The sequence below is a fragment of the Macrotis lagotis genome, chromosome 3, assembly GCF_037893015.1.
Source record: "Macrotis lagotis isolate mMagLag1 chromosome 3, bilby.v1.9.chrom.fasta, whole genome shotgun sequence".
NCBI classification, from domain to species: Eukaryota; Metazoa; Chordata; class Mammalia; order Peramelemorphia; family Peramelidae; genus Macrotis; species Macrotis lagotis.
This window is the reverse complement of record NC_133660.1, coordinates 285,807,733-285,831,783: the sequence shown is the minus strand read 5'-3', so window position 1 is coordinate 285,831,783 and position 24,051 is coordinate 285,807,733. Positions and strand designations below refer to the sequence as shown.

At 51.2% G+C, this 24,051-nt stretch overlaps 1 protein-coding gene across 1 annotated transcript; it reads right to left on the bottom strand.

The window, feature by feature from the left end:
* On the bottom strand, positions 1-22,571 carry CHRM1 (cholinergic receptor muscarinic 1). The gene is made up of 4 exons (XM_074231243.1): positions 15,752-22,571; positions 13,838-13,958; positions 12,984-13,077; positions 1-2,160 (listed from the first exon to the last, which is right to left on the bottom strand). The coding sequence occupies exon 4, from the start codon at positions 2,018-2,020 to the stop codon at positions 629-631; it is 1,392 nt and encodes a 463-aa protein (XP_074087344.1). The 5' UTR covers positions 2,021-2,160; positions 12,984-13,077; positions 13,838-13,958; positions 15,752-22,571; the 3' UTR covers positions 1-628.
* Between the last annotated feature and the right edge of the window lie 1,480 nt (positions 22,572-24,051).

Genomic DNA, 24,051 nt, shown 5'->3' with positions numbered 1-24,051 from the left:
CCCCCCCCCCCCCACTGGACTGCTCAGGTTTTCTCCATAGAGAACAAACAAGACTCTGAGGCCCAGATCCTCCTCCCAAGACTTCTTCCTGGTGCACTGTCCAGTCCTTCCAATTGGAAAGCAGAATAACCTGTTTCCCTGGGATCAACAGGACTCAGGATACAAGCAGGGCCCTCCTATCCTGGTGGAGGACAGCGGCTCCCCCAGAGTCCTCTGGGACTGTAGCCCAACGCTGCTTCCATCTCCTCCAGGAAGCCTTCCAGAGTATTCCAGCTGCCAACATTGCCCCCTCCTCCAACAATCTCAAGTCATTTGGTCCAAATTTCTCCTTCACCCCTATCATGTTCGACTCTATCATGATCAGCTGTGTCCATGTGGTATCTTCTCTATTAGACTGTAAGCTTCTTGAGGAGTTGTATGGCTTCCTCTTGTATTTGAAGTCCCAGTGCCACATAAAGGCATACTGTACACAGTAGGCATTTACTTAGTACTTGTGGAGTTGAATTGATAGGGGATGGATGGGCGATGGGACAGCTCTCTTACATTAGGAAGCTGTGTGTGTATGTGTGGGGGGGTCTGCACGAGCACAGGCGTGGCAGGGCGAGGCAGGTCTGGACTTGGCTTGGCATCAACACTGCCGAGATGGGGTGCGGTGGACAGATCCAGGACGCTTTGGGATCTTCCGCCAGCGCCTCTTGTCCCAGCGGCAGAGCAGCAGCAGGCGGAAGGTGTCGCGGAAGGCCTTGTTGCAGAGCGCATAACACATGGGGTTGATGGTGCTGTTGACATAGCAGAGCCAGTAGCCTAGTTCCCACAAGGTCTCGGGTACGCAATCAGTGCAGAAGGTGGACACGAGCACCATGATGTTGTACGGGGTCCAGGTGAGGATGAAGGCCAGGAGGATGGCGCTCAGGGTCCTGGCAGCCTTCTTCTCTTTGACCAGCGAGAAGGTCTTACGCTTGGTCAGCTGTTCCTTCCCCTTTCTCTTCGGCTCCTTGCTCACCCGCTCGCGGGTCTTCTTGGTGGGGCGCTTTACTGTCTGGGGGGATGCCCGAGGAGGTGGCTTGGCTGGAGCTTGGGCTTCTGGCCCCACCATGGGCATCTTGATGACCACCTCAAAGCCTGCCTCCTCTCCCTCAGAGGATGTCAGAGACTCCAGGTAGCCTTCATCCTCCTCCTCTTCCTCTTCTTCCTTCCAGGTGTAGGAAGGAAGGAGCCGGGGTCCCCAGCAACAGCAGCAGCGCCTTGTTGGTACGTCAGGGGAACCTTCGGGGCCCGGCTGGGACCTCTCCGAGCTGCTGCTGCTACCTCCACCTAGCCCCTTGCCCGGCGTCTCAGAGCCCTGAAGTGCCGCCAGCTCCCTGGCCCTGTTCTCAGTCTCACGGTAGATGCGCCAGTAAAGCACGCACATGACGGTGACAGGGAGGTAGAAAGCTGCCATGGCTGTGCCGAAGGTGATGATGGGCTCAGAGAGGAACTGGATGTAACACTGGCCAGCCTTCACGGTCCGCTTGCCCACCAGGTACTGCCAGAAGAGAATGGCTGGGGCCCAGAGCACGAAGGAGACCAGCCAGGCCAGGCCAATCATCAGCGCAGCTCGCCGAGGGGTCCTCTTGGCTCGGTAGCTGAGTGGCCTGGTGACGGAGAAGTAGCGGTCAAAGCTGATGAGCAATAGGTTCATGACCGAGGCATTGCTGGCCACATAGTCCAGTGCCAGCCAGAGGTCACAGGCTAGCGTGCCGAGGGCCCAGTGCCCCATGACCAGGTAGGTGGTATAGAGGTTCATGGAGACCACACCTATGATGAGGTCGGCACATGCCAGGCTGAGCAGGAAGTAGTTGTTGACTGTCTTGAGCTCACTGTTGACCTTGAAGGATATCAGTACCAGCAGGTTTCCAGTCACAGTAGCCAGTGACAGCAGGCCCGTGGTGAGGATGATGAAGGCCACTTGCCATGGGCCCTTCACCGGCTCCAGGACAGTGATGTTGGGGCTCACGGCGGGGGCGACAGAGACGTTCATGTCAGCAGCTGCTGTGCCACATGGGAGATGCAGAGTGGGCTAGGGAGAGGAGGACCTTCCTTCCCTGGCTCAGGGGGCAACCCCTTCCTTCCCTGGGGCAGGGAGACCACTTCTGGACTCCCTCAGGCCAAGCTCCGAACCTGAAAAGAGAAGGTACTTGAGCACATTCAACACCTTCAAAGGATACCTAATAGGGGCTTGATGGTGTGTTGGGCTGGCTGTGGAGGCATCGAGTCTGCCTGGCATTCTGAGGGGTCAACTAATGGGAAGAGTCCTAGTCCTGAAGGTAGATGACTTGAAGTCCAATTCCAATTTTGATACTTCTTAGCTTTATGACCCTGGGTGAACCAGTTATCCTCTCTCTGCCTCAGTATGCTCAGCTGTAAAATGGGTGTACCAGTCAAGGAAGAGGTAATATCTATGCCCCCTCTGTCAACAGGGCCCCTAGAGTGTGAGGGATGTGGGAGAGTGCTTTGGCCAGACTTGGGGGCCTCATCCTCCAAGATTGTGGGTGAGAAGTGACACCAAGGTCATGGTTCCTTTCTGAACCTCGATTAGGGAAACGGTCAGGTTAGGTTTTTCCTAGAGGAATAAGGGAAAGAAGCTGGGATCTTTAATTTTTTTTCCTTCTTTGCATCACTTCCACCTCTAATCCCTCTACTCCTCAGTTGTCTCCCAGGCCATCACCTCAACATTGACTTTTTCTCTCCCCAACTTGACATCTTGTTGAACCACTTCAACTCTACAACTGGTAGGCCTGTTAAACCTCAGCCCTGGATCACTCCCACTATCCACCGACTTTGCTCCTACTCACGTGCTTTTGAAAACTCCTCCTGGCTGGGTCCACTATAAGTTTAGCATAGGTCATTCGAACCAGGCCCCCCCCCCCCCCACCAGGAAATCCTTTAACATCTTTTCAAATCACCACAGTGATTCCCCTAAACCTGTTCATCATTCCTCAAACTTCCCATGGCTTCCTCTTCCTTCCATCCCCTTGGGCCAAGAATCACCCCCCCCCCCCCCCCCGTTGACTGCTAAAAGATTAAGGTAGAATACCTCTCTTCCTCATCTCGGATACCTTCTTCCACCTTCACCCACAAAGAGGTGGCCCTTCTCCTTACCAGGGCATAATCGTCCTATTCTGTCCATGATTTCCAGGAGATTGTCTCTTGTCAATCCTCCTCTTACCTATGTTTACTCTTTCACTATCTACTGCTTGTTTCATATCCATCTTTTCCCCTGACATCCTCAAAAAACCTCCTCTCGATCCATCTTTCCTGATAGCTGTCATGCCATCCTCCTCCCTTGAGACTAAATTTGAGAAGGCTGACTCCACATGTGATGGATGCCTCCACTTCTCTTCTCATTCTTCTGGACTTTCCATAGTCTGGCTTCCAACTTTATCATTCCAATGAAACTTCTCTCCAAAGTTAAGAATGGCCAAATAGAATGACCTCTTCTCAGTCTTCAATCATACTGATTTCTCAGTAGCCTTAGACATTGTCTGCCAATCTCTTTCCCCTATCAGTCTCTTCTCTCTAGATTTCCAAGACAATTCTCTTTCTTGGTTCTCCTCCTACTCCTCTGTCTGCTTTGCTCCTCTTGGACCCTTTTCCTCTTTTTCCTCAAAATTGCCTTAACTGGTGATCTTATCAATTATCCTCTCAAGTCACTTGTCCAGACCCAACCTCTCTCCCAACTCCTGGGTCATATCTCTAAATAATCAAATCCATTAGACTGTGAGCTCTTTGAGGGCAAGTTCTGGTTCTATCCCCAATGGGGCAGCTAGGTGGCACAGCAGATAGAGCACTGGTCTTGGAATCAGGAGGATGGAAGTTTGAATCCAAACTCAGACTCTTAACTGTGTGACTGGGCAAGTCATTTAATCCTGATTATCTCACATCCAGGACTATCTCCAGTCGATTAGATTCCTATTTGGCCACTGGACCCAGATGGCTCTGGAGGAGAAACTGAGGCTGGTGATTTAGCAAAGCCCCCCCCCCCCCATTCAAATCCATTCATGATCTTTTCATGGCATCATCTCCCTGATGTCATGGTCTTCTTTGAAAATGAAGGACAAATATCATTATCTCCCCTGGACTAAGCATCATGACTGGTACATGGGTGGGGGCTTAATAAAGTCATATCAACCATTCAATTCTAATCCTAATTCTTTGCCTATTATGTGTCTCTCTCCACTACAGTACTTCAGCTGTCAAGCTAATCTCCTGACATACAGATCTGACTATGGCATCTCTCCCCCCCCAATAACTCCAGGGCCTCCTTATAAGCTCTAGGGTCCACTTTAACACCTTTTATAGCCTTGTGTTTTTTCCAGTCTTCTCACACATCATTTTTCTCCATCTAATCTCCAATCCAGGAACACTGGCCTCCTTCACACCCAACATTCTGAGTATTTCCAGTGGCTCACCTCTATTCTTGGAAGGCTCTCCCTCCTGGCTTCCCTGGCTTCCTGCAAATTTCAGCTAAAGTCTCACCTTTGGGTGAAGCCTTTCCTATCCCTCCTTAATCTTAGTGGCTTCTCCCTTCACAAGAAGAACTTAGTGCCTTTGATCCTATATAGATCTTGTTAGTGCATAGCTATCGGAACCTAATCCCATTAGATGATGAGCTCCTTAAGAATGGAGATTGGGATTTATACATTTATATATCCATGTGTATCCTTGTATCCGTGTGTATTCCCAGTTTTGTATCCCTAGCCCTTAGCAAAGTAACGGGCACACAGTAGGGTTTAATACATCTTAGTTGCCTGATTGAAAGCATGGGAACCTGTCAGGGGAGAATATGATGGTGTGTTGTCATGGAAACATTTCTAGCTTGGGAGTAAGGAGATCTATTTTTGAGACTTGGTCCAGCCAGTCTGCTAATGGAATCCTGGGCAAGTCATTTCCCTTTTCAACCTTCCAGTTTTTTTCTTCTCTAAAACAGAGGGATCGGACTAGAACTCTGAGTGCTCTGCTGGTTCTGAGAGTTGGTATTCTGAGGTCACTTCCAGTTTTGACCATTCTCTGTTCTGGTTTTCTAGTTTCTAATATCTTGTGACTCTGTGTCTGAAGGGCACTTCCTGTTCGGATATTCTATGTTCTAGTTTTGGCATTCTATGCTCTGACATTCCATTTCCTTTTTTTTTTTTTACAAGGCAGTGGGGTGAAGTGGCTTGCCCAAGGCCACACAGGTAGGTGGTCATTATTAAGTGCCTGAGGTCTGATTTGAACTCAGGTCCTCCTGACTCCAGGGCTGGTGTTCTATCCATTGCACCATCTAGCTGCCCATGATATTGTATTTTCTAAGGTCAATAGGGGTCTTCAAGCCAAATCTGAATCCACCTACCAGGTGGAAAGGAGTCTTGTTCAAGATGGTTCCTGGGGTCTCTTCCTTGTCAGTGATTTGGTGATTTGGCAGTTATCTCTGTTTCCTCATTTCACTTCCTCTACTCATGGTTTCTCCTTTCCTGATTTCACGAGCCATCATGGAGGCAGGACAGGACAATGATAACCTTGAGCCAGGACTACTATTGAAAGCAGCCCCCATGGGATCATCTGCAACCTCTTTGCTTCTCTGAACTCTGCTATGTCCTCTCTTTTAGGGGAGGGCAGGAGGCAGGGAAAGAGCGTGGGAGAAGGGTCACCTGCTAAGCACAGTCAGAGGAAGGTTAAGGGACTTGTCCTTTCTCCTAGGACCTTTGGAGTCAGGTTAGGACAACTGGTAGTGGGTAGAGGGTTTGCAGATCAGGAACCAGATGAGGGAGATTTTGAGAGGAACAGACCAGGAGGAGGGAAGTTAAGTGGGACAGCATTTAGAATTTACAGATCTCATGCCTTCTTTTTTGAGCTCTGGGGCCCTATTTTGGGGAGTGTGAGGAGCTGTGTATCCTTAGACCAACAACATAATAAGCTTATTTGTTATGTCCTTCCAGCTTGCTTGGGGTTGGGCTGTGAAGAGTGAAAACTTAAAAGGAAGAGGAAAAAGAAGGCAGAGAGGTAGAGAATGAGGGAGGATCCTGGAGAGGAAGGAGGAGCAGAGATGATTAGAAGGAACTATAAATTTGAGAATTCAAGTATCAAGGCCACCGGAAGACAAATGTGACCCTTGAGGTGATCAACTGGACCAGGGTTCACATCCCGCCTCTGACTCTTCCTAGCTATGTGATCCTAGGTAAGTGATTTATCCTCTTGTGCCTCAGTTTTCTCATATGTAAAATGTGGGAAATAATACTTATGGTAGTATCATGATCCAACTGAAGGGCTTTAGAACAGGAAGTGTCAGAGCTGAGAGGGACCTGAAGATAACTTGTAGTATCCCTAGATGTTGGCAGAGAGGTGACTGGAGATCATTATGCCTTGAGGTATGTCCATGAGCATATGGAAATAAGGAGGAATTATGCTACAGAATCTGAGAGGATCCTGGGAAGAGACTTAGCCAGGGTCACACAGTCAATTAGTGTCCTGGAATGCCAGACCCAGAATGAATGCATCCTTAATTCAAATCTATTGTCTTCTTGGTTCCCAGTTGACTCTGTTCCCAAGGTAAACCCCAGGATTTGGGTACTTCCAGTTGCTACAGGGGTTGGATGGAGCAAAATCCCACCTGCTCTTCCCCTTGATCCTTGGGAATGAAGTTGTTCAAATCTTTCCCTGTTTTTTCCAGGCCTTCAAAGGGGATCATTTAGCAAAGGAGGAATTCTATCTTGAAAGTAGATCTATAGGGCAGCTGGGTGGTACAGTGGATAGAGCACCGACCCTGGAATCAGGAGGACCTGAATTCAAATCTGACCTCAGACACTTAATATTTACTTAGTTAGATCTTGGGCAAGTCACTTAACCCCATTGCCCTGCAAAAACAAAACAAAATAAAAAGTAGGCTTATATATCTCCTGCTCAGGAGTGGGCCAGGACTGGGAGTCAATATGGCCCACTGACTCTTGTCAGACTGAGGGCTTTAGAGTCTTCTCCTGGGAAGTGCTGCCATCACAGAGTTGCTATATGGGTGTTTGAGGTGAGGGAAGGACGTCATCACATCCAGGAGTGAGACTGTCCCTGATTTCTGGTATTTAAGAAAGAATAAAGCAACCAGGAACTCCTGGGGAGCATCATTCTGCCTCAGTTGCCCTTATCTGCAGTAATTAGCATCTATCTCCCTGGGTTGTTGAGAGGATCAAATGAGATGGTATATGCCATACACTTTACAAAATGAAAGGACTGGATAAATGTTACATTATTATTATTGGTTTGGGGGCTGGCTTCTTCTGCCAGCATCTTTCTAACTTACAGGAAAAAATAGAAGCATGATGGACCTGGGGCAGAAATGGGGCCTGTTTCCTCCTCCCTTTTGTCTACAATCGAATGTCAGTTGTGATCCATGTCTTTGGACTCTGTGATGTGGTCTGAATTCCACTCCCTTTCCTGCAAGCAGAGGGGCTCAAGGGCCAAGGGTCAATGTTGCACCACAACTGGTGGGGGGTCAAATTCCAGCTCTGTCCTTACTGGCAAATAAGCTAGTCCTTTTCTCCTTCCGGGCCTCAGTTTCCTCTGATGTAAAATGAAGGAGTCAAATGACCTGCAAGACCCTTCTGAGTTCTAAATCCATATTAAAAGATTGTTACGCTGGGCTGTCTCTTCCAACTCAAAATTCTATGATTCTGGTTCAGTTTTGCTTTAGGAGTTAGAGGGTTGGGAGTTGGGAAGATTCTGAGCAAAACTGGAGGAGAGTAGGAGGTTAAAGGGTACTCCCCTGTGCCTCAGTTTCCTCTTTTATAAAATGAGAGTGTTGGATTGAATGGCTTCTATTGAATGGCTTCTCTCAAAAACAAGCCCTGTATCTTCCCGGTTTGGCTAGTGGTCTTTGATCAGCCCTTTCCTTCTGCCCGGAATGCTCTCTGGCCCCCTCTCCATGGATTTGTGGAAATCCCAGACAGCCTTGAAATCTTAACTCAAACACCACCTTCTCCAGGAAGCTTTTCCTGCCCCTCCAGGTCTAGCTTGCCTTCCGTCCCCCATCTCACTAAGCTCTTGGTGTGTAGCTGACTTACAGCATAAAACGTCCATTCAGGTTATCAGTGGGGCTGTCCTATCTCCTTAGGAGGCTCAGAGAGTGGGAGACCTGTGACTTCAGAAACCATCTTATCTAGCTTCCATATTGTTCAGGGGAGGAGACTGAGGTTCAGAGATTAAATGACTTACCTAAGGGCACATAAGGAGTAAGTGGAAGAACTGGGATTTGAACCTAGGTCTTTTGGTGTCAGAGCTTGTGGCCTTGAGCTTCTTGATGGCAGGGAGTGGACTCTGTCTTATCTAAATCTCTAGGGTCACATATAAGAGAAATTGGATCAATCTTTGTTACATTAATGGGGGAGTGGTAGGGACTGAACCCAAGAGAATTTTCTGGAAGGACCTTCCCCCTGACACTCCCTAGCCCCCTCCCTGAACCCTCCCTCATTTGCTCTCTCCCACATGACAGGGTCCTGAGGAAAACCTTCCCTGGTACACACTCATTCTAGGATTTTCTGGGCTCTGCCCTGAATTTCCCAACATAGGTTTTTTCCCTCCTATTAGGAAACAAAGGCAAGGCAAGGGGGTCATGTCTTCCCTGCCTTTCACTTGCCCCTCTCTGGAGACTTCATTATAGACCATGATAAGAGCTCCTATAGACTGATTAAGTAACTAAGGCAGTAAGAGGCAGGATGGTGGAGAGACAGGAGTGTGGACTGGGTTTGGAGGCAGGATCTGGGTTCAAACTCTAGTTCTGCTCCTTAGTACTGTGTGACTTGAAGCAAGTCATTTAACTATTCTGGGGCTCAGGTTTTTTTTTTTTTGTAAGGCAGTGGGTTAAGTGACTTGCCCAAGGTCACACAGCTAGGTCATTATTAAGTGTCTGAGGCTGGATTTGAACTCAGGTACTCCTGACTCCAGGGCCAGTGCTCTATCCACTGTGCCACCTAGCTGCCCTTGGGAGCTCAGTTTTAAAACGAAGGCTTGGACCCTTCGTAATTCCTAAGGTCTTTCCCATGCTTCAAATATATCATTCTTCAGGAGTAAATATTCTGAATTGACTGGAAAACTGAATGACGGGGAGCTTGGCCTAGGACCTGCTGCACTCTTGGCTACAGCAGGAAATGAGGGTGATTGGCCTGGTCAGGCTCCACAGATTGGCATAGGAGGAGCCCTAGGGATGAGACAGACACTGTCTGAGAAAACTCCAGGCAGGAGGAGTCTCCAGTGGAGGAGCCTCCCCAAGGAGAGGGCTGGGCACTGGAACTGGTGAGGCAATGCTAATAAACACACCTTTTCCCCAGCTCCCCCTTCCTGTTCCCCCCATACTATTAGATCCTGGTCTAAATTATTCTGTCCTAATGAAACTTCTATTAATATTGGACATCCCCCAGAGGAAGCAATGCCATGAGAAGTTAACACAGAACAATTCCATTTTAGAGTCCTTTGATCATTAGAGTGGGAAGAAACTTTAGAACATGGAATGTTAGAGCAGGGAAGGACCTTGGTTAGAATATGAAAAGTAAGAGCCAAAAGGGACTTTAGCTCATAAAACAAAGAAACATCAGAGCTGGAAGGACATAGAACAGAGAATTTCAGAGTTGGAAGGACCTGAGAACAGAGAACATCAGAGCTAGAAAGGACCTTAGAACACAGAACAGAGATCACCAGAGTTGGAAGGGATCTTGGAACATAGAGCAGAGAACACTAGAGCTAGAAGGGACTGTAGAACAGAGAACACCAGAAGTGCAAAGGAACTTAGAACATAGAGTAGAGAACACCAGAGCTAGAAGGGGCCTTAGATCAGAGAATATCAGAGTTGGAAGGGATCTTAGAATAGAGAACACCAAAGCTAGAAAAGACCTTAGAACATAGAACAGAGAATTTCAGAGCTGGAAAGGATTTTAAAACATAGAAAAGAGAACACCAGAGCTAAGAGGGACTCTTGAATAGAGAACCGAGAACACCTGAGCTGGAAGAGACCTTAGAACAGTGAAGAGAGGACATCAAAGCTAGAAAGGACCTTAGAATATAGTATAGAGAACACCAGAGAAAAGAAAATATTAAAGTTGGAAGGGGCCTTAGAATAGAGAACAGAGACACTGAAGTTGGAGAGAACCCTCCATTAGAGAAAATTAGAAGGGAAAGTTTTTTTTTTGGCAAGGTAATGGGGTTAAGTGACTTGTCCAAGGTCACATAGCTGAGTAATGATTGTGTCTGAGTTCAAATTTGAACTCAGGTCCTCCTGACTCCAGGGCTGGTGCTCTATCCACTGCACCACCAAAGACCTTAATACATTGAATGTCAGAGATAGAAGGGATTACAGAACACAGGAAGGAAAAAAAAATTGCTTTCCTTAGAAGCCAGGGGCTTTACTAATCTGATCTCATTTGATCCCCACAAGCCTGGGAGGCTGGTGCTCTTGGGATCTCTATCTTGCCATGGAGGCAGACAATGGTTCTTACTCAGGTTACTGGTAGTAACAATTAGTAAAGATCTGAGGCCAGAACTAGCCCCTGGGCCACCAACTGTCTCTGATGGAAGTTAGATGAAGGGGAGCTCTTTGGAGTGGAGTCTGACAGAGACAGATTATGGATTTTACCCTCAAGTTTGACATGAAAAATCTATCTCACCAGGCAAAAAAAGAAGTCGGAGGCACATCTAATGGACTAAGGAAACAGATTCTGCTTAGGGAGAAAAAAGAGATCTAGATGAGGCAGCAGGATTGGGAGTTTTTGCACCAATGTGGGAGATTTCAACAGTCAATTCATGTCTTTTAGAACCTGTAAAATTTCTAGAAACCTATCATAAGCAAGGTCAGTCTCTCACACCAAACCTTGTCTCACCATACACAGGGAATAGCATCCAGAGAAATTCCTGGAGAAATCTCTGGGAAATGCTAGCGAGAGAAATACCTTTAATTAGCCTCAGTTTCCCACTTTGTTAATTAGGGACAAAGGTCCTTGCATTATTAAGGTTATTATGAAGAACGCATCATAAAAATCCAAATATCATTATTCCAATTAGGAAATAAACCATCAGGAATGAGCAAAGGGGAAGAGGGACTTCCAGAAAGACCATCTTGCCTTGAACATTCTATCAGATGTCTTATGCATTCGGTTCCTTTCCTTGAATTGTATTTGTCTGGCTTATATGCCCCCACCCCAAGCTTCCTGAGGGCAAGACTTTTTTTTTTGGCCTTTGCATCCCTAGGGCAGGTAATAGTTCTTGTATATAACTGAGGATCTAACAAAAGTTTGTTTGAATTACACCTGAAGAGGTCCTGCCTCTCTAAGGTTCAGTTTCCTCGTCTGTCAAATGGGGATAACAATCTCTGCCCTACTTCTTTCTTAGAGATATTTGGAGGGTCCTAGAAGATCCTGGATGTGGAAAAGCTAGAGTGTGTGTGTGTGTGTGTGTGTGTGTGTGTGTGTGTGTGTGTGTGTGTGTGTGTGTGTGTGTGTGAACACTAGGGCCATCTCCCAATTCTCCCAATTAGTTGATAACAACCATAAGATTCTTTCTGATCATGTCTGCTCCTTCTTCCCCTTCCTATCTTCCCTTTTCCTCCTCCTCCTCCTCCTCCTCCTCCTCCTCCTCCTCCTCCTTCTTCTTCCTCCTTCTTCCTTCTTCTCTCTCTCTCCTCTCTTCCTCTCTCTCTCTCTCTCCCTTCTCTCTCCTCTCTTCCTCTCCATCTCTCTCTCTCTCCTCTCTTCCTCTCTTCCTCTCTTCCTCTCTCTCTCTCTCTCTCTCTCTCTCTCTCTCTCTCTCTCTCTCTCTCTCTTCTCCCTCTCCTCCCGCCCTCTTCTTTCTCCTCTCCCTCCCTTCACCCCCCCTCCGCCCCCTGCATTTCTGTGTCGCCCATCTCCATGGTACCCACTGCAGAACAGAAGCCTGCTGGCTTCACCAACTTCATTCTGCAGCGTTCACTCCCCACCCAGATGGGAGGCAAACACAGACTCCAGCTCTTGGCCTTCCCCTTCCCTGTCTCCAAGACTGCTTTGGATCCACAGGTTCTCCCTGACCTGGGGTATCTTGTCTTTTCCCATCTTCTACCTGTCCGATTCTTTCCAATTCAGGGCACCTTAACCCTTCTCTCCAGAGCCAGGGGAGGCTGGAGCCCTAGGTCATCAATCTTCCACCCCAACTGACCCACCTGGTGCCCAGGTAGAAGCAGTGAGGGGAGATGAGGAAGGGGAAATGGCCCCAGGACAGCAGTGCTGTGGAGTTGGGGGGTACATAGGTAGCCAAGTGACAAAATCTTTAGTCACTGTGCAGGAAGGTCTATGTCAAGTGGGACTGGCAGAGCTATTTACTTGGGAGGGGGAAGCTTCTAGGTGGGCAAGCCTGCCGCTGACTGAAGCCCTGAATTTCCTGAAGTTTTTGGAGGAGGTAATTAAAAAAAGGGGGGGCAACCTCTTCATAGCAGGGAGCCACTGATTCTGCAGTGAACAGAGGGTGTGTGTGTGTGTGTGTGTGTGTGTGTGTGTGTGTGTGCTGTCCGTTTTCCTATGGCCCTCCTTTCAATGAGATGATGATAGTTTGTCGATAACCTGAGCTCATGGGAGTGTGAGTCCCCCATCGGATACGGATGCCAAAGTCATGGACCCCAGACTCAGAAAGGAATTGAGAATACAGGGTTTGGAATCAAAAGGACTGGGTGGGTCTTCCAAATTCTGCCTTTGCTAATATGTGTGACCTTGGGCTACTTCCTTTTCCCTCCTTCGTTGCCATTCTCACCTCTGTAAAATGAAGAGGTTGAATGAAATGACCTTTGAGGTTCCTCCCTGTTCTAAATTCTATGAATTGATCTCCCAGAGGTGAACCCCTTCATTGCTAGGTCATTCCAGGCTGTGGAGCTATCAGTAAGGTCTCTACCCTTCTTTTGATGATTTGTCCTGGGCCACCCCCAACACAAGTCTTGGAGCTGGGGTGGGGCCAGGTCTTGTACCCACCTTGAGGTTTTGTTCCTCCTTCTGCCAGGCTGCTGGTGTCAGTCCATCCTGGCGGGGGCCACAGGTAGGTGAGGTTAGCTTGACACAAGGAACCCTAAGGGATGAAAGAAGTTGGGTTCCTGGGATTCAGGGGAGTCACCCTTGGCATGCCAGGTGCTGGCACCAGCTGATCACCCCAGACGAGACAACGCCCTCCTGGACAGTTCACCTGATCAGCTGCCAGGTGACAGCTGCCATCTGGCTTTGCAGACCCTTCCGTCTTGCTCTCCTCCCCTCTGCCTCAGTGGGTCCCTGTCCTCTGGAGCACCTGTTCTTGTCTTTAGACTACTCTTGTAGAATCATCAGGTTCAGGGATGGCAGTGATTGAGCTGGGAGGTAATCTCCAATTCCATTCATTTTACAGAGAAGGAAAGCTCGACCCGGAAAGGTGAAGGGACTTGCCCAGGGTCATGGTGGAGCCAGAATTTTTTGAATCTGGCCTGTTTCCTAGAGACCTTCACCCCACTTGAGCCCCCACCGACATCCCTGTTCTGCCCCTCCCCCTCTCCAGCAATTCCCCAAACCCAGCCTCTCTCAGCGTTCCCTAAAAACCTCTGATTCATACTCTGTGAGATGGGGGGGAGGTAGGGAGAAGGATGAGGAGTGGAGAACACTCTTCATTTGCCCCCTCCTCCCCTGCTTCTTCCCCGTTTCCCAGGACTTACATCCAAGGGGCCCCCCCCCAACCTAGCGGCTTCTCTTCCAGAGTTCAGGTGCTTTCTCTCCCACCCTAGACCCCCCCACCCCCAGTGCTCCAAAGCCCCGAGCCCCTCTTCCTGCCCCCTGCCCCCAGTCGCCCTGAGACAGCTACTCACCATGGGGGTGTGCGTGGGAGCAGAGGTCTGCCGGGGTGTCCAGTCCCGCTCCCTCCCCAGGGGGACGGCGTCCTTTCGAGGGACCTGGACACTTGGCTCCCCCGGGGAGCTTCGTCCTGTGCTGGCAGCAGGAGAAGAACGGTTGTTGATTGGCATGTCCCACCCCCTGGCACGACAGCCCCTGGGGAGGGAGGAAAGGAGGAAGGAGGGTGGAGCTGGGAGGGAGGGGAGAGGGAGCTCTGAGCTGGAGGTGGCCCCTGCAGGGCAGACCTGGGCACCCCCACCTTGGGCCAGGGGGTGGGCCGCGACGGGGCAGGGCCGCCAGGGGAGGGTGCTGGAGGCCAAGGCAGCGAGAGAAGGCGGACGCGGGAGAGAGACAGACGCCCCCCAGGACCGCACTCCGACAGTCGCCCCGTCCCCACCATCACACGCACACGCGCGGAGGCTCCCCCTCAGAGCCCCGGGCATCACGCTCGCCCGGACACGCGACCCGGCTCGGACCAGGCGCACGCCGCGCCCACTGCCCAGACCCCCCGGCTTGGACCCAAGGGGCGGCCCGTCCCTGAGGGCCCCGCCCCGCGCGCATCTGCCTCCCCGCCGCAGGTACACGCGCCCCCAGCCGTGCCCTCCCCCTGCCCGCCCACCGTGCCACCTCCCACACAGCCGCGCTGCGGGGCTTCTGTTCTTCGTTCCCGTCTGTTCGGAGATGACACAGTGGTCCCAGCCTGGAGCCCACCCGGGGGCCGGGGGCCGGGGGCCCACCAAGGCGCGGGGATCGGGTGCGCTCCGGGCGCGGTTGGCTGAGCCGGGGCGCTCCCCAGTCGGGTGGGTCTGCCTGCCAGAGGCTTTGGCTAATTCTGGCCCTTTCTCCCCTCCTTGCTCCGCCCCCAACTTTCACTCGGAGAGACAGACAGACAGACAGACAGGCAGACAGACAGCTCTCCGCCCTCCCTGTCAAACTGTGTCTCCCCCCAACTCCCACATAAGGTTCACAACATACCTGGAGATGGCAAACCTCTCCCCTCCTCCCGACCTCGCAGAAACTGGAGCGCAGCCTTGCCCCCCTTCAGTCCTGCCCGGGGGCACCTCTCACCCCCTCTACCCCTCCCATTTCCTTAGCTTTCTCTTGGGTACCCACACCCCTCCCCAAATCTCTACTTCCGTGACCTGGCAGACTTGGGCAGAGTAATAAGACGCATCACTGCATGGGGGGGGGTTAGCTGGTGCCTAGTTTTTCCTGGAAGCCCCTCTCCACCAGGTATCTCTCTGGGTGCCCTCCCCCTCCATCTAGGTGTTGCATTTGTGTGTTCAAAGTTTCCCCAGAAACAGGACCTCCCTGGGAGCCCTTTGCTATAGAGACCTGGGTCCTGTCCCTGCCCTTAGGCTCTACAGACCTCCTGGAGACTGGAGGAACAAAGACCATGGTCTTGGGTCCCCTGCCTCCCCTCCCACAAGAAATTAGTTCCTGTCCATCCTGATTACCTCCTGCCGGGTGACAGGGAGCTGACTTAAAAAGTGTGGATGGTGAGGAGGGAGCCACTTCCCAGAGGATCTGAGTATTGAAAGCTGCCCCCTGATGTGCCCATGCAAAAACAACTTCCCTTCTCAGGGTTTTGCTTTTGTCCACTGCTGCCTGGATGCCCCCCTTCCTTCTTTGGCTCTTCCAATCCCTGACTCCCTCCCAGCCTCATCTCAGAAGCCACCTTCTTCAGACAAGACCCTCCATCTACTCTCTGTGGGGCTGTGGGAGAGCCTATTTTGGGACACGTTGCTGCCCCACAGCAATGTGAGGAGGATCCACGGAGTCTCTTTCTTTGTATCCCGAGTACCTCAGGAACAGGGCCTGGGGAATAGTTGCTCACCAATATCGTATTGAGTAACTGATTCAGGAAATAAAATGGGAAAAGAACTCACCTGGGGCCTCCAAGGCAGAACTGGAACAAACATAGAATGTCCAAGATGGGGGGGGCACTTAGAACCTAGAACCTCAGGGACCATAAAATATAGAATATCAGAACTTGGAGGAATCTTAGTATATAAAATGCCAGAGCTGGGAAGGACCTTAGAACATAGAATGCCAGAGCTGAGAGGGTGCTTGGAACATGGAATGTCAGACTGTGAAAGAAGTTTAGATCAGAAAGAGTCAATGATGAATAAACCTTGGAACATGGAATGTCAGAGATAGGAGGGTCCATAGAACATAGAATGCCAGAGCTGGGAGGGCCCTTAGAACCCAGAATGTCAGAACTGGGAGGGATTTGAGAACACAATGTCAGAACTGGGAGGGCTCTTAAAACATGCAAGGGATCTGAGAATGTCAGAGTTTGGGAGATGGTGTAGTCAATCTTTTCATTTTATAATCCAGGCCCATTTGGCCCTGGGAGAGGACATGAGTTGCTTGTTGGTCCAGAGTGAGGTCAGCTGCAAAGAAAGCCTCAGAGGAAGGGGATTGAATCCTTAATAGAGCTGCCCCTAGATGTTAAGTAGGTAGGCTTCATTGCTCTGAGACTGACCGCCACTCAGCACTGTCCTAGGGGGTGCCCAGTGCCAGCTGTAGCCAGGACCTTCTGGAGGTGCGCTTCTGGGTCAGGTAGCAATATAATATGCAAGAGGCCTGGAAGATGATTCAGTGGGTGGGAGGGCATCTCTCTGGTCTGCCAAGTCTCCTGCTCCCCTGACAAGCTGGTGACCTCCCTGCCTGGCCTTGTCTATTGCCCTCCTTTTCTCCAGGAAGCTGATAATGAGGACTCTGGTATCTACAAGACCTGCCATGCATGCATCACAGTGGTTGCCCTGACAGGTCCCTTATGATGGCCCTCTGGGTGTGGGCAGTAAATAAGTGCGCTCAGCCCTCCCTGAGAATACTTCTCTACCCACTTCCACAACCGGTTGAGGGTGCTTTTTTCTCTGTCTTTTCCGATTTTCTCTAAAGGATGCTGAATGTTTCTCCTCAAACCCTACCTAGGGGGTGGGAGCAAAGGCTTTCCTCTCTCCCATCGGCAGGATATTTAAGGATCAGAGGATGGGGGGGTGGGGAGGAAGAAAGCTTTAGGGATTTTCTTGTCACTCATGTCTAGCTTAACACAGATTGTAAGTGACTTGAACCCGAGTTTTCTGGCACTGGCGGAGCTGGAACTGTTGCTTCCTGCTGCCTCTCCGGGGCCTATGCCAACCTGTCCAGGCCAGCACTGTCAGCTCCAGTAAGCATTTAGGGATGCAAAGACAGAAGGAAGTAGGGCCCCTGCCTTCCAGAAGTTTACATTCGACAGTAGGGGATGCTACAAGGAAAAAGAGAAGTATATATACAAGATGCTTGGAAGGGGAGGGACAGGGGGCCCACCAAGGGAATATAAATTCTGCCCACTGTGCTAGCCCAGGAGTTAGGGGAAGCAGGGGACTGATTCTTAGAGCAGCCCTGGAATCCCTGCATCAAAGATTGACCCTGAGCAAGGCTAAGGCTCTGGGGGTCCCCAGGTGTGTGACTTTGGATGTCTGATAGTCACCTCCCTATCAAACCAGGGGGCTGGGTTCCATGGTGTCCAACACTTCCTTCTGATGCCACCAATCAATGAGTCTTAAGAATTTTTTAGGGGGACCATGGGGTGTTGGGACCATCAGCGGTTGGCTCAAGAACTTGGCCTCCCTGTATTTTACAGATGGGGAAACTGAGGCAGGTGTACACTCAAGGCCAGGGGTGGGAGCTGGAGGGTCAGCAGGAATGTGGGTGGCTCGGAGGTCCCATCCTCTCTGCCTAGCTCAAGCGCTGGTCCTGCCGCCCTCCCTAGTCGAACCTCCCCCGCACCGAGCCAGATTTAGCAGGGAGGGAGGGAGGCTGGGAATAGGTTTTTTTTTTATTTTAAGCAGCTTGGAGCGAAGCACGAACGCATTTCTGCACCACAAAAGGATCTTAGAAGAGGCTGCGCAGGTGCAGATTGGGGGGAGGGGAAGAATAAAGTGGCCAAACCATTAGCCAGGTCCAGTTCAGTGTCCTACCTCCCTGCCCCCATTGTGGGTCACTGGGCATCCCTACTCTGGGCTCAATCTTTCCCCCTTCTCCCATCCTTTAGGATGGGACCTTTCAAAGGTCCTTAGAGAACCTTAGATCCAGGTTAGGCAATTCCATTTAGCATACTGAGAAACCGAGGCTCAGAGAAAAGATCACACAACTAATTAATTCACAGACCTGGACCCTGAAACCCTTGAATCTTCTGGTTCTTTTATTCTGAAAAATAAATGTAGATAGATGGCACAGTGGATACAGCACTGGCCTTGGAGTCAGGAGGATGGGAGTTGGAATCCAGACTCAGACACTTGACTCTTACTAGCTATGTGACCTTGGGCAAGTCACTTAACTCTGACTACCTCCCATCCAGGGCCATCTCCAGTTGTCCTGATTCCTCTCTGGTCGCTGGACCCAGATGGTTCTGGAGGAGAAAGTGAGGCTGATACCTTAGTACAACTTCCCCCCCTTCACATCCAATTCATGTGCTTATCATGATGTCACCTCTCTGTTGTCATGGTTTTCTTCAAGAATAAAGGACAAAACATTCTGAAAAATGCTAAGAAAGCTCTTCCTTCCCCTACCCTCACTCTACCATGGGGAGGAGCCTGGGTGGGGGGCTTTTTGGTGTTCCTTGATCAGCACCTACAAGACGGACCCTTCCAGACCTGTGATCTCATCAGAGCAGAGTTTGCATGGAAACACCCAACATGGATGCCCACTGACAACTTGTTGGTAGAGTCTAGTCTTAGAAAGCTTCAGAGAGGTTCATGGATTCTCCCAGTCACACAGACTGTAGGGCTCAGAGGAAGGACCTTGGATCCAGGCCTTCCTGACCTCAAGGCTCTGACTCCCTCTTCCTGAGGTGTGACTGTGGACCTCCAGTCACTCTCTCCTCTGCTCACATCATTTAAACCAACAATTTAGGAATCAAAGCATTTAGAAAACCCCTGAGAGATTGAATTGTTTGTTGGGAGCTCATTGGCCATCTCTAGTCCAACTGCTTCATTTTCCAAGTGAGAGAGAAAAAAGCTAATGACTTGTCCTTGGTCAGGGGCAGGATCTAAATTCAGGTTATCCTGACTCCCAGTGCTCTTGAAGACAAAAGGCCATCTAGTCTAACTTCCTCAGGCCATGGAAATAGGACGAGAGAGGGACAGGAACTTTGACTGAGGGCCTAGATTGGGAGTCAAGCAGATGGTTCACCTCAGACACCTGCTGGTTAGGTGACATGGGTAGATCATGTAACTTGTCAATTTGGGCATCAATAAAGTGGGAACAATAAGAGTAAAACCAGTCAAGGGTTGTTATGGGTATCTGTAAAGGGTTTTGTGAAACCTTTAGATAACATGTTATTCACTAATATTATTAATAATTGTTACTTGCCTAAGGCAGCTCAATTGACTTGAGACAGGACAAGCTGATTCATCTGCTTCAGATTTCCCATTTTGTCCTGCTGTTCATCCCTTGGGGACTTGGAGATGTTTGGTTAGAGCCTGCGACTCGAGAGGCCTCCTAGGGGAAGGGGCTCCAGCCCAGGGCAGGCTGAACACCGGTAGCCTGGCTGTAGCCTAGTGGAACTGTGTGGGCCCTGGGGGGGGGGGCAGGGGCAGTGGCCATCTCTGATCATTACCTCCTCCAATGGCTATTTTTGGTCGCCTCCAAAGGGATTCGCTCCTCTCCACCCCCACCCCCTGGGCAGAGGCGGTAGAAGGACCGAAATAGAAATGCAGGCTTGGGTGCTCTGGAGTCTGTCTCCTCCTCCTCCTGCAGAGAGGAAGCAGCCTCGGCCACTTAGAGTGACTGGAAGCCAGGTTCCTGAGGGGTGGCCTCGGTTTTGCCTTGGATACTATGTGGGGCCTTGTTCAGATGACCTTCTCTTGGAGTGGAGAGAAGGATCCAATGTGGCAGGAGTTTGCCCATTGTGGGATCCCTAGGACAAGGGCTCTTAAGGCTTCTAAATTTTGGGTCAAAAGGGGCTATTTTCTTCTTTTTACAGAAAAGGAAACTGAGGCTCTGATGACAAGGTAAAGATGATAGGAAATGGTGGAAGCAGAATTGGGGACCATCAGAATCCAGTTTAGTGTCCCTAGCACAAAGTCATGGTGCCAGTTGGGCACAGATGGGTTTGGATGAATTGTCTATGGAAGCCATTTCAAATAGGCCTGGGGGTTCCCCAGTGGAGGCTCAGTGAACTAAATCACAGGATTTAGGTCACATGAGCAGTCCCTGAATTTGCCCAAAGTCATACCTGTGGCACCTGGTTCATAGGGCCAAGCTGGGCAACCACAGGAGGAAATATAGTTGCCCTGTGATGGTCTGGGCAGGCTGCTTGCCCCTCACAGGGACTGGCGAAGGTGTGACATTCGAGCTCCAAAATTCAGAGTCCCAATTTTCAGGGACTGGGTGGCATTTCAGAAAGAACCCTTGAGGTGACTTCAAGAACTCTGGGTCCTGTCATTTAATCACTTTCTCTCTTGAAGCCTCGGTTTCCTTCTCTCTAAAATGGAGGTAATGCCATTTGCACTCTGACCTCAATCTCTCAGGGATGTGAAAAAAAAGGAAATGTCAAAGAGGAAAATGGCTACAATGCGGGAGGAACCCACTGCCCCGCATCCATTCTTTTTTAAAAATCAAATGAGCAAATATTTACAAAAGGCTTAGCCCAGTGTCACCCTAGAATACAGTAGTCACTTAATAAATGTTTGCTCTGTTCCCCTTGATCAAGATGTTAGAAAGGGGGTATGTGAGGGTAGGAGTCTGACTTGGAGTGAGCTGCTTAATAAAATATTGTGTGTGTGCGTGGCGGGCAGTGATGATGCCCTTGATTGGGCAAGACCTGGGAGAACCCAAGGCAGGGCTTGACAGAACATCTTGTGCATCTCCCTTCCCCTCACCTCCTTAACTCACCCAAGCTTGGGCAGCTAGATGGCACAGAGGGTAGAGTGCTGGTCCTGAAGTCAAGAGGACCTGAGTTCAAATTTAGCCTCAGATACTTTGGAGCTGCGTGATCCTGGGCAAGTCACTTCACCCTGATTGCCTCGCATCCAGAACCATCTCTAGTCATTCTGATTCATTTTTGGTCACTGGACCGAGATGGCTCTGAAGGAGAAAGTGAGGCTGGTGACTTAGCACTGCCCCCCTCACTCAAATCTCATTCATGAGCTTGTCACAGCATCACCTCCCTGAGGTCATGGTCTTTGAAAATGAAGGACAAACATCATCATCACTAGGCCTGGACCTCTCCTATCTCTCAGATAATTCTAGGCTGAGGTGGAGACCGTGATAGAACATCTAGCAGAGACTTAGATAATTTCCTCACAGGGATCCTAAAGGGACCACGTATGGGAGTAGTGGTATGGTAGTGAGGGTGAGGGACCCTAGGTCTTCAGTCAGCTGGGTTGTCCCTGAGGCCAACTGCAAGCCTAGGTTTCTAGGGAAGGGAAAAGAAATGGACTTTCCCAGGAAGGAACTGGGATTTCTGGGAATGCTGTCTCTCCAGCCTTTTCCAGATTGCTGGAAGGGCTGTGGCCTCGCCTCTCCCCTCCCCCCAACCCTATGCAAGTGACAATCTAGGCAGCCCTGGGCTTGGTATTAGGAAAATCAGAATTCAAATGTGACTTCAGACACTTGTCAGCTGTGGGACCCTGGGCTAAACGGGGGTCATAGTGCCAACTACCTTCCTTAAGCACAGTGCCTGAAGCATCTCAGATTCTTGTTCCCTCACCCTGCGCTTCCTCGCTCTGTGCCTCAGTTTCCTCATATGTAAAATGGTGCTAGTACTCCCACTGCCTCCCACACAAGTTGTGAGTGTATGAATAAAAAGAATTCTGGGGAATGCTAGGTGGCACAGTGGATAGAGCACCGACCCTGGAGTCAGGAGGACCTGAGCTCAAATCCAGACTCAGACACTTCGTCATGACCTAGCTGTGGGGCCTTGGGCAAGCCACTTAACCCTACTGCCTTGCAAAAAAAAAAAAAAATTCAACACAAACAAGAATTCTGGAATATCGACTGAGAGACCAGTTCCTCTGGGAGCTCAGGCTCTCCTTCCCCTGGCCCTCCCTCTCGGGGTGCCCTCTGGAGCCAGAGTTGGACACCCGGTCTCTCAGCCTGCCGTGTGCCCAGGGCGAGACCTAGGGCGCAGTTCTGGAGGAGCGCCATCCTCACCTATCCTCCCGGTGTCCCACAGCTCCTGGGGGGTGGATTGGACTGGGCTCTTGGGCTGCTGGGTCAGGGTAACCCCTTGAGTGGGACTGAAACCATGCTTCCAGGCACCTCCCCCCCCTTTATTTCCCAGCCGGGGTGCTAGCTCCAGGGGCCTTGGGACAGGTGAAGGAAAGAAGAAGCCTCTCTATCCCCAGACAGGAGCTAGCAGCCCTCCCCCTATCTTGGGGACCTGGGTTCATTCAGGGCTACAGCCAGCCAGCCAGCCGTCCTGGTTCCGGCTGCCTTCCCTACTGGCCCAGCCCTTGGCCAACCCAAGGTACAGGGTTTAGAGTTCCAATCGTGTTGGCTCTGTGGTCTGCAGAAGATTCTTTGCTTTGGGACTCAGTTTCCCCATTTATAAGAGCAAAGGGAGGGGGGTGGATAGGATCGTAGCTCAGCCATGTATGTAGTTCGATCCCTTCCTTTTACAAAGGAGGAAACTGATCTTTAAGGTCTTTTTAATCTGGGGATCCCCGAGTCCAGGCCTAGGGCCCCGAAAATGAGATCCTTACTTAGTATTTCACTTTTTCCAAAGACGTTATTGAAGTCGAGAGGGATTCTCAGAAGTTTCCCAAGTCACTTCCCGGCCTCCCGGCCCCTAGAGACCCCCCCCCCCTTCCCAGAGGAGGGAGCAGGCCCGGACCCCAGCCCCCCAGCCCATTCCCTGTAAGGCTTTGGAATCCATTCCAGCTCCGCCACTTCCTTGTGGAGAGACCGTGGGCCAGTCCTTTCCCCTCTGGTCAGTGTTCTCCTCCGTACGAGGAGGGATTGGACACGACCTCCCCTGAAGGTGCTTTCCAGCTCTAAAGCTTCGGGAAGGAAACGGATTCCTGGGGCCAGCGCTCTCTCACGCTAGGGCTCTGCAACAGGTGGGCACGCAGGCTGGGGGCGCCCCCCGCCCCGCCCCAGCTCCCTTCTCCGCCGGCCCCCCGGCCTCGTTCCCTCGGCTCCCCGCCTCGGCTCCCCAGCCATCGGCCAGGGCGACCCCGCTGCTCCCCACCCCAGCCTGCTCCTCGCCCCCTCCCGCTCCGGGGGCGCAGCCCGAGCCGGCGGAGGCGGGCTGTGTGTGCCAGCTTCTCTGCCCGCTTCTGCGGCGGCCTCCGATTCCAGGGGCGCCCTGGGCTCTCGCCCCCCTCGGCCCTCCTGAGCCTCGCTGACTTCTCCCGGAGGAACCCTCACCCTGCCGGCTGCACACCCATCCCCAGATCGGAGGGAAGAGGGGCTGAGGCCGGTGGGCTCCTGGTCCGCTCGGGCCCCCGGCTGCCTCGGCTCCGCCCGGCCTTGGCCTCTGCCGTCTGAGCCGCTGCCCTTGGCGGAATGTGGAGACCCCAGCCCCCCGCCTCCCCACCGCCCCAGGGGTCAGGGGGACAGGGTGCTCCAAAGCCGAGGGGTGACGGCCTCAACCGTCCTTGGAGAGATAGTCCTCCAAGGGCCATGTCTGCTGCCTGGGTGGCCCGGGCCCCTCCAGTGGGATTCAGATGCGAATTCTGCGCCTGTTCCCCAGTGGGGTTAGAACTCGGGGTCACATCCCTTCTGGGTTCGGGATAAATGCAGACCTTCTGCGAGGCCAGCGTGTGTGTGTGTGTGTGTGTGTGTGTGTCTGTGTGTGTGTGTGTCTGTGTGTCGGTGCGGCTCTGTGTCTGTGTCTGTGCCTGTGCCTGTGCCTGTGTGTCTGTGTGTGTGTGTGTGTGTGTGTGTGTGTGTGTGTGTCTGTGTGTCTGTGTGTCTCTGTGTGTGTGTGTGTGTGTGTGTGTGTCTCTGTGTGTGTGTGTGTGTGTCTGTGTGTCGGTGCGGCTCTGTGTCTGTGTGTGTGTGTGTCTCTGTGTCTCTGTGTGTGTGTGTGTGTGTCTGTGTGTCGGTGCGGCTCTGTGTCTGTGTGTCTGTGTGTGTGTGTGTGTGTCTGTGTGTCGGTGCGGCTCTGCGTCCTGACCTCTCCCTTTTCCAGGTCGCCCCCATCCCTCCGCGGCTCCGGAGATCGGGCCACTTCGGGGGAGTCTCTGGGCTC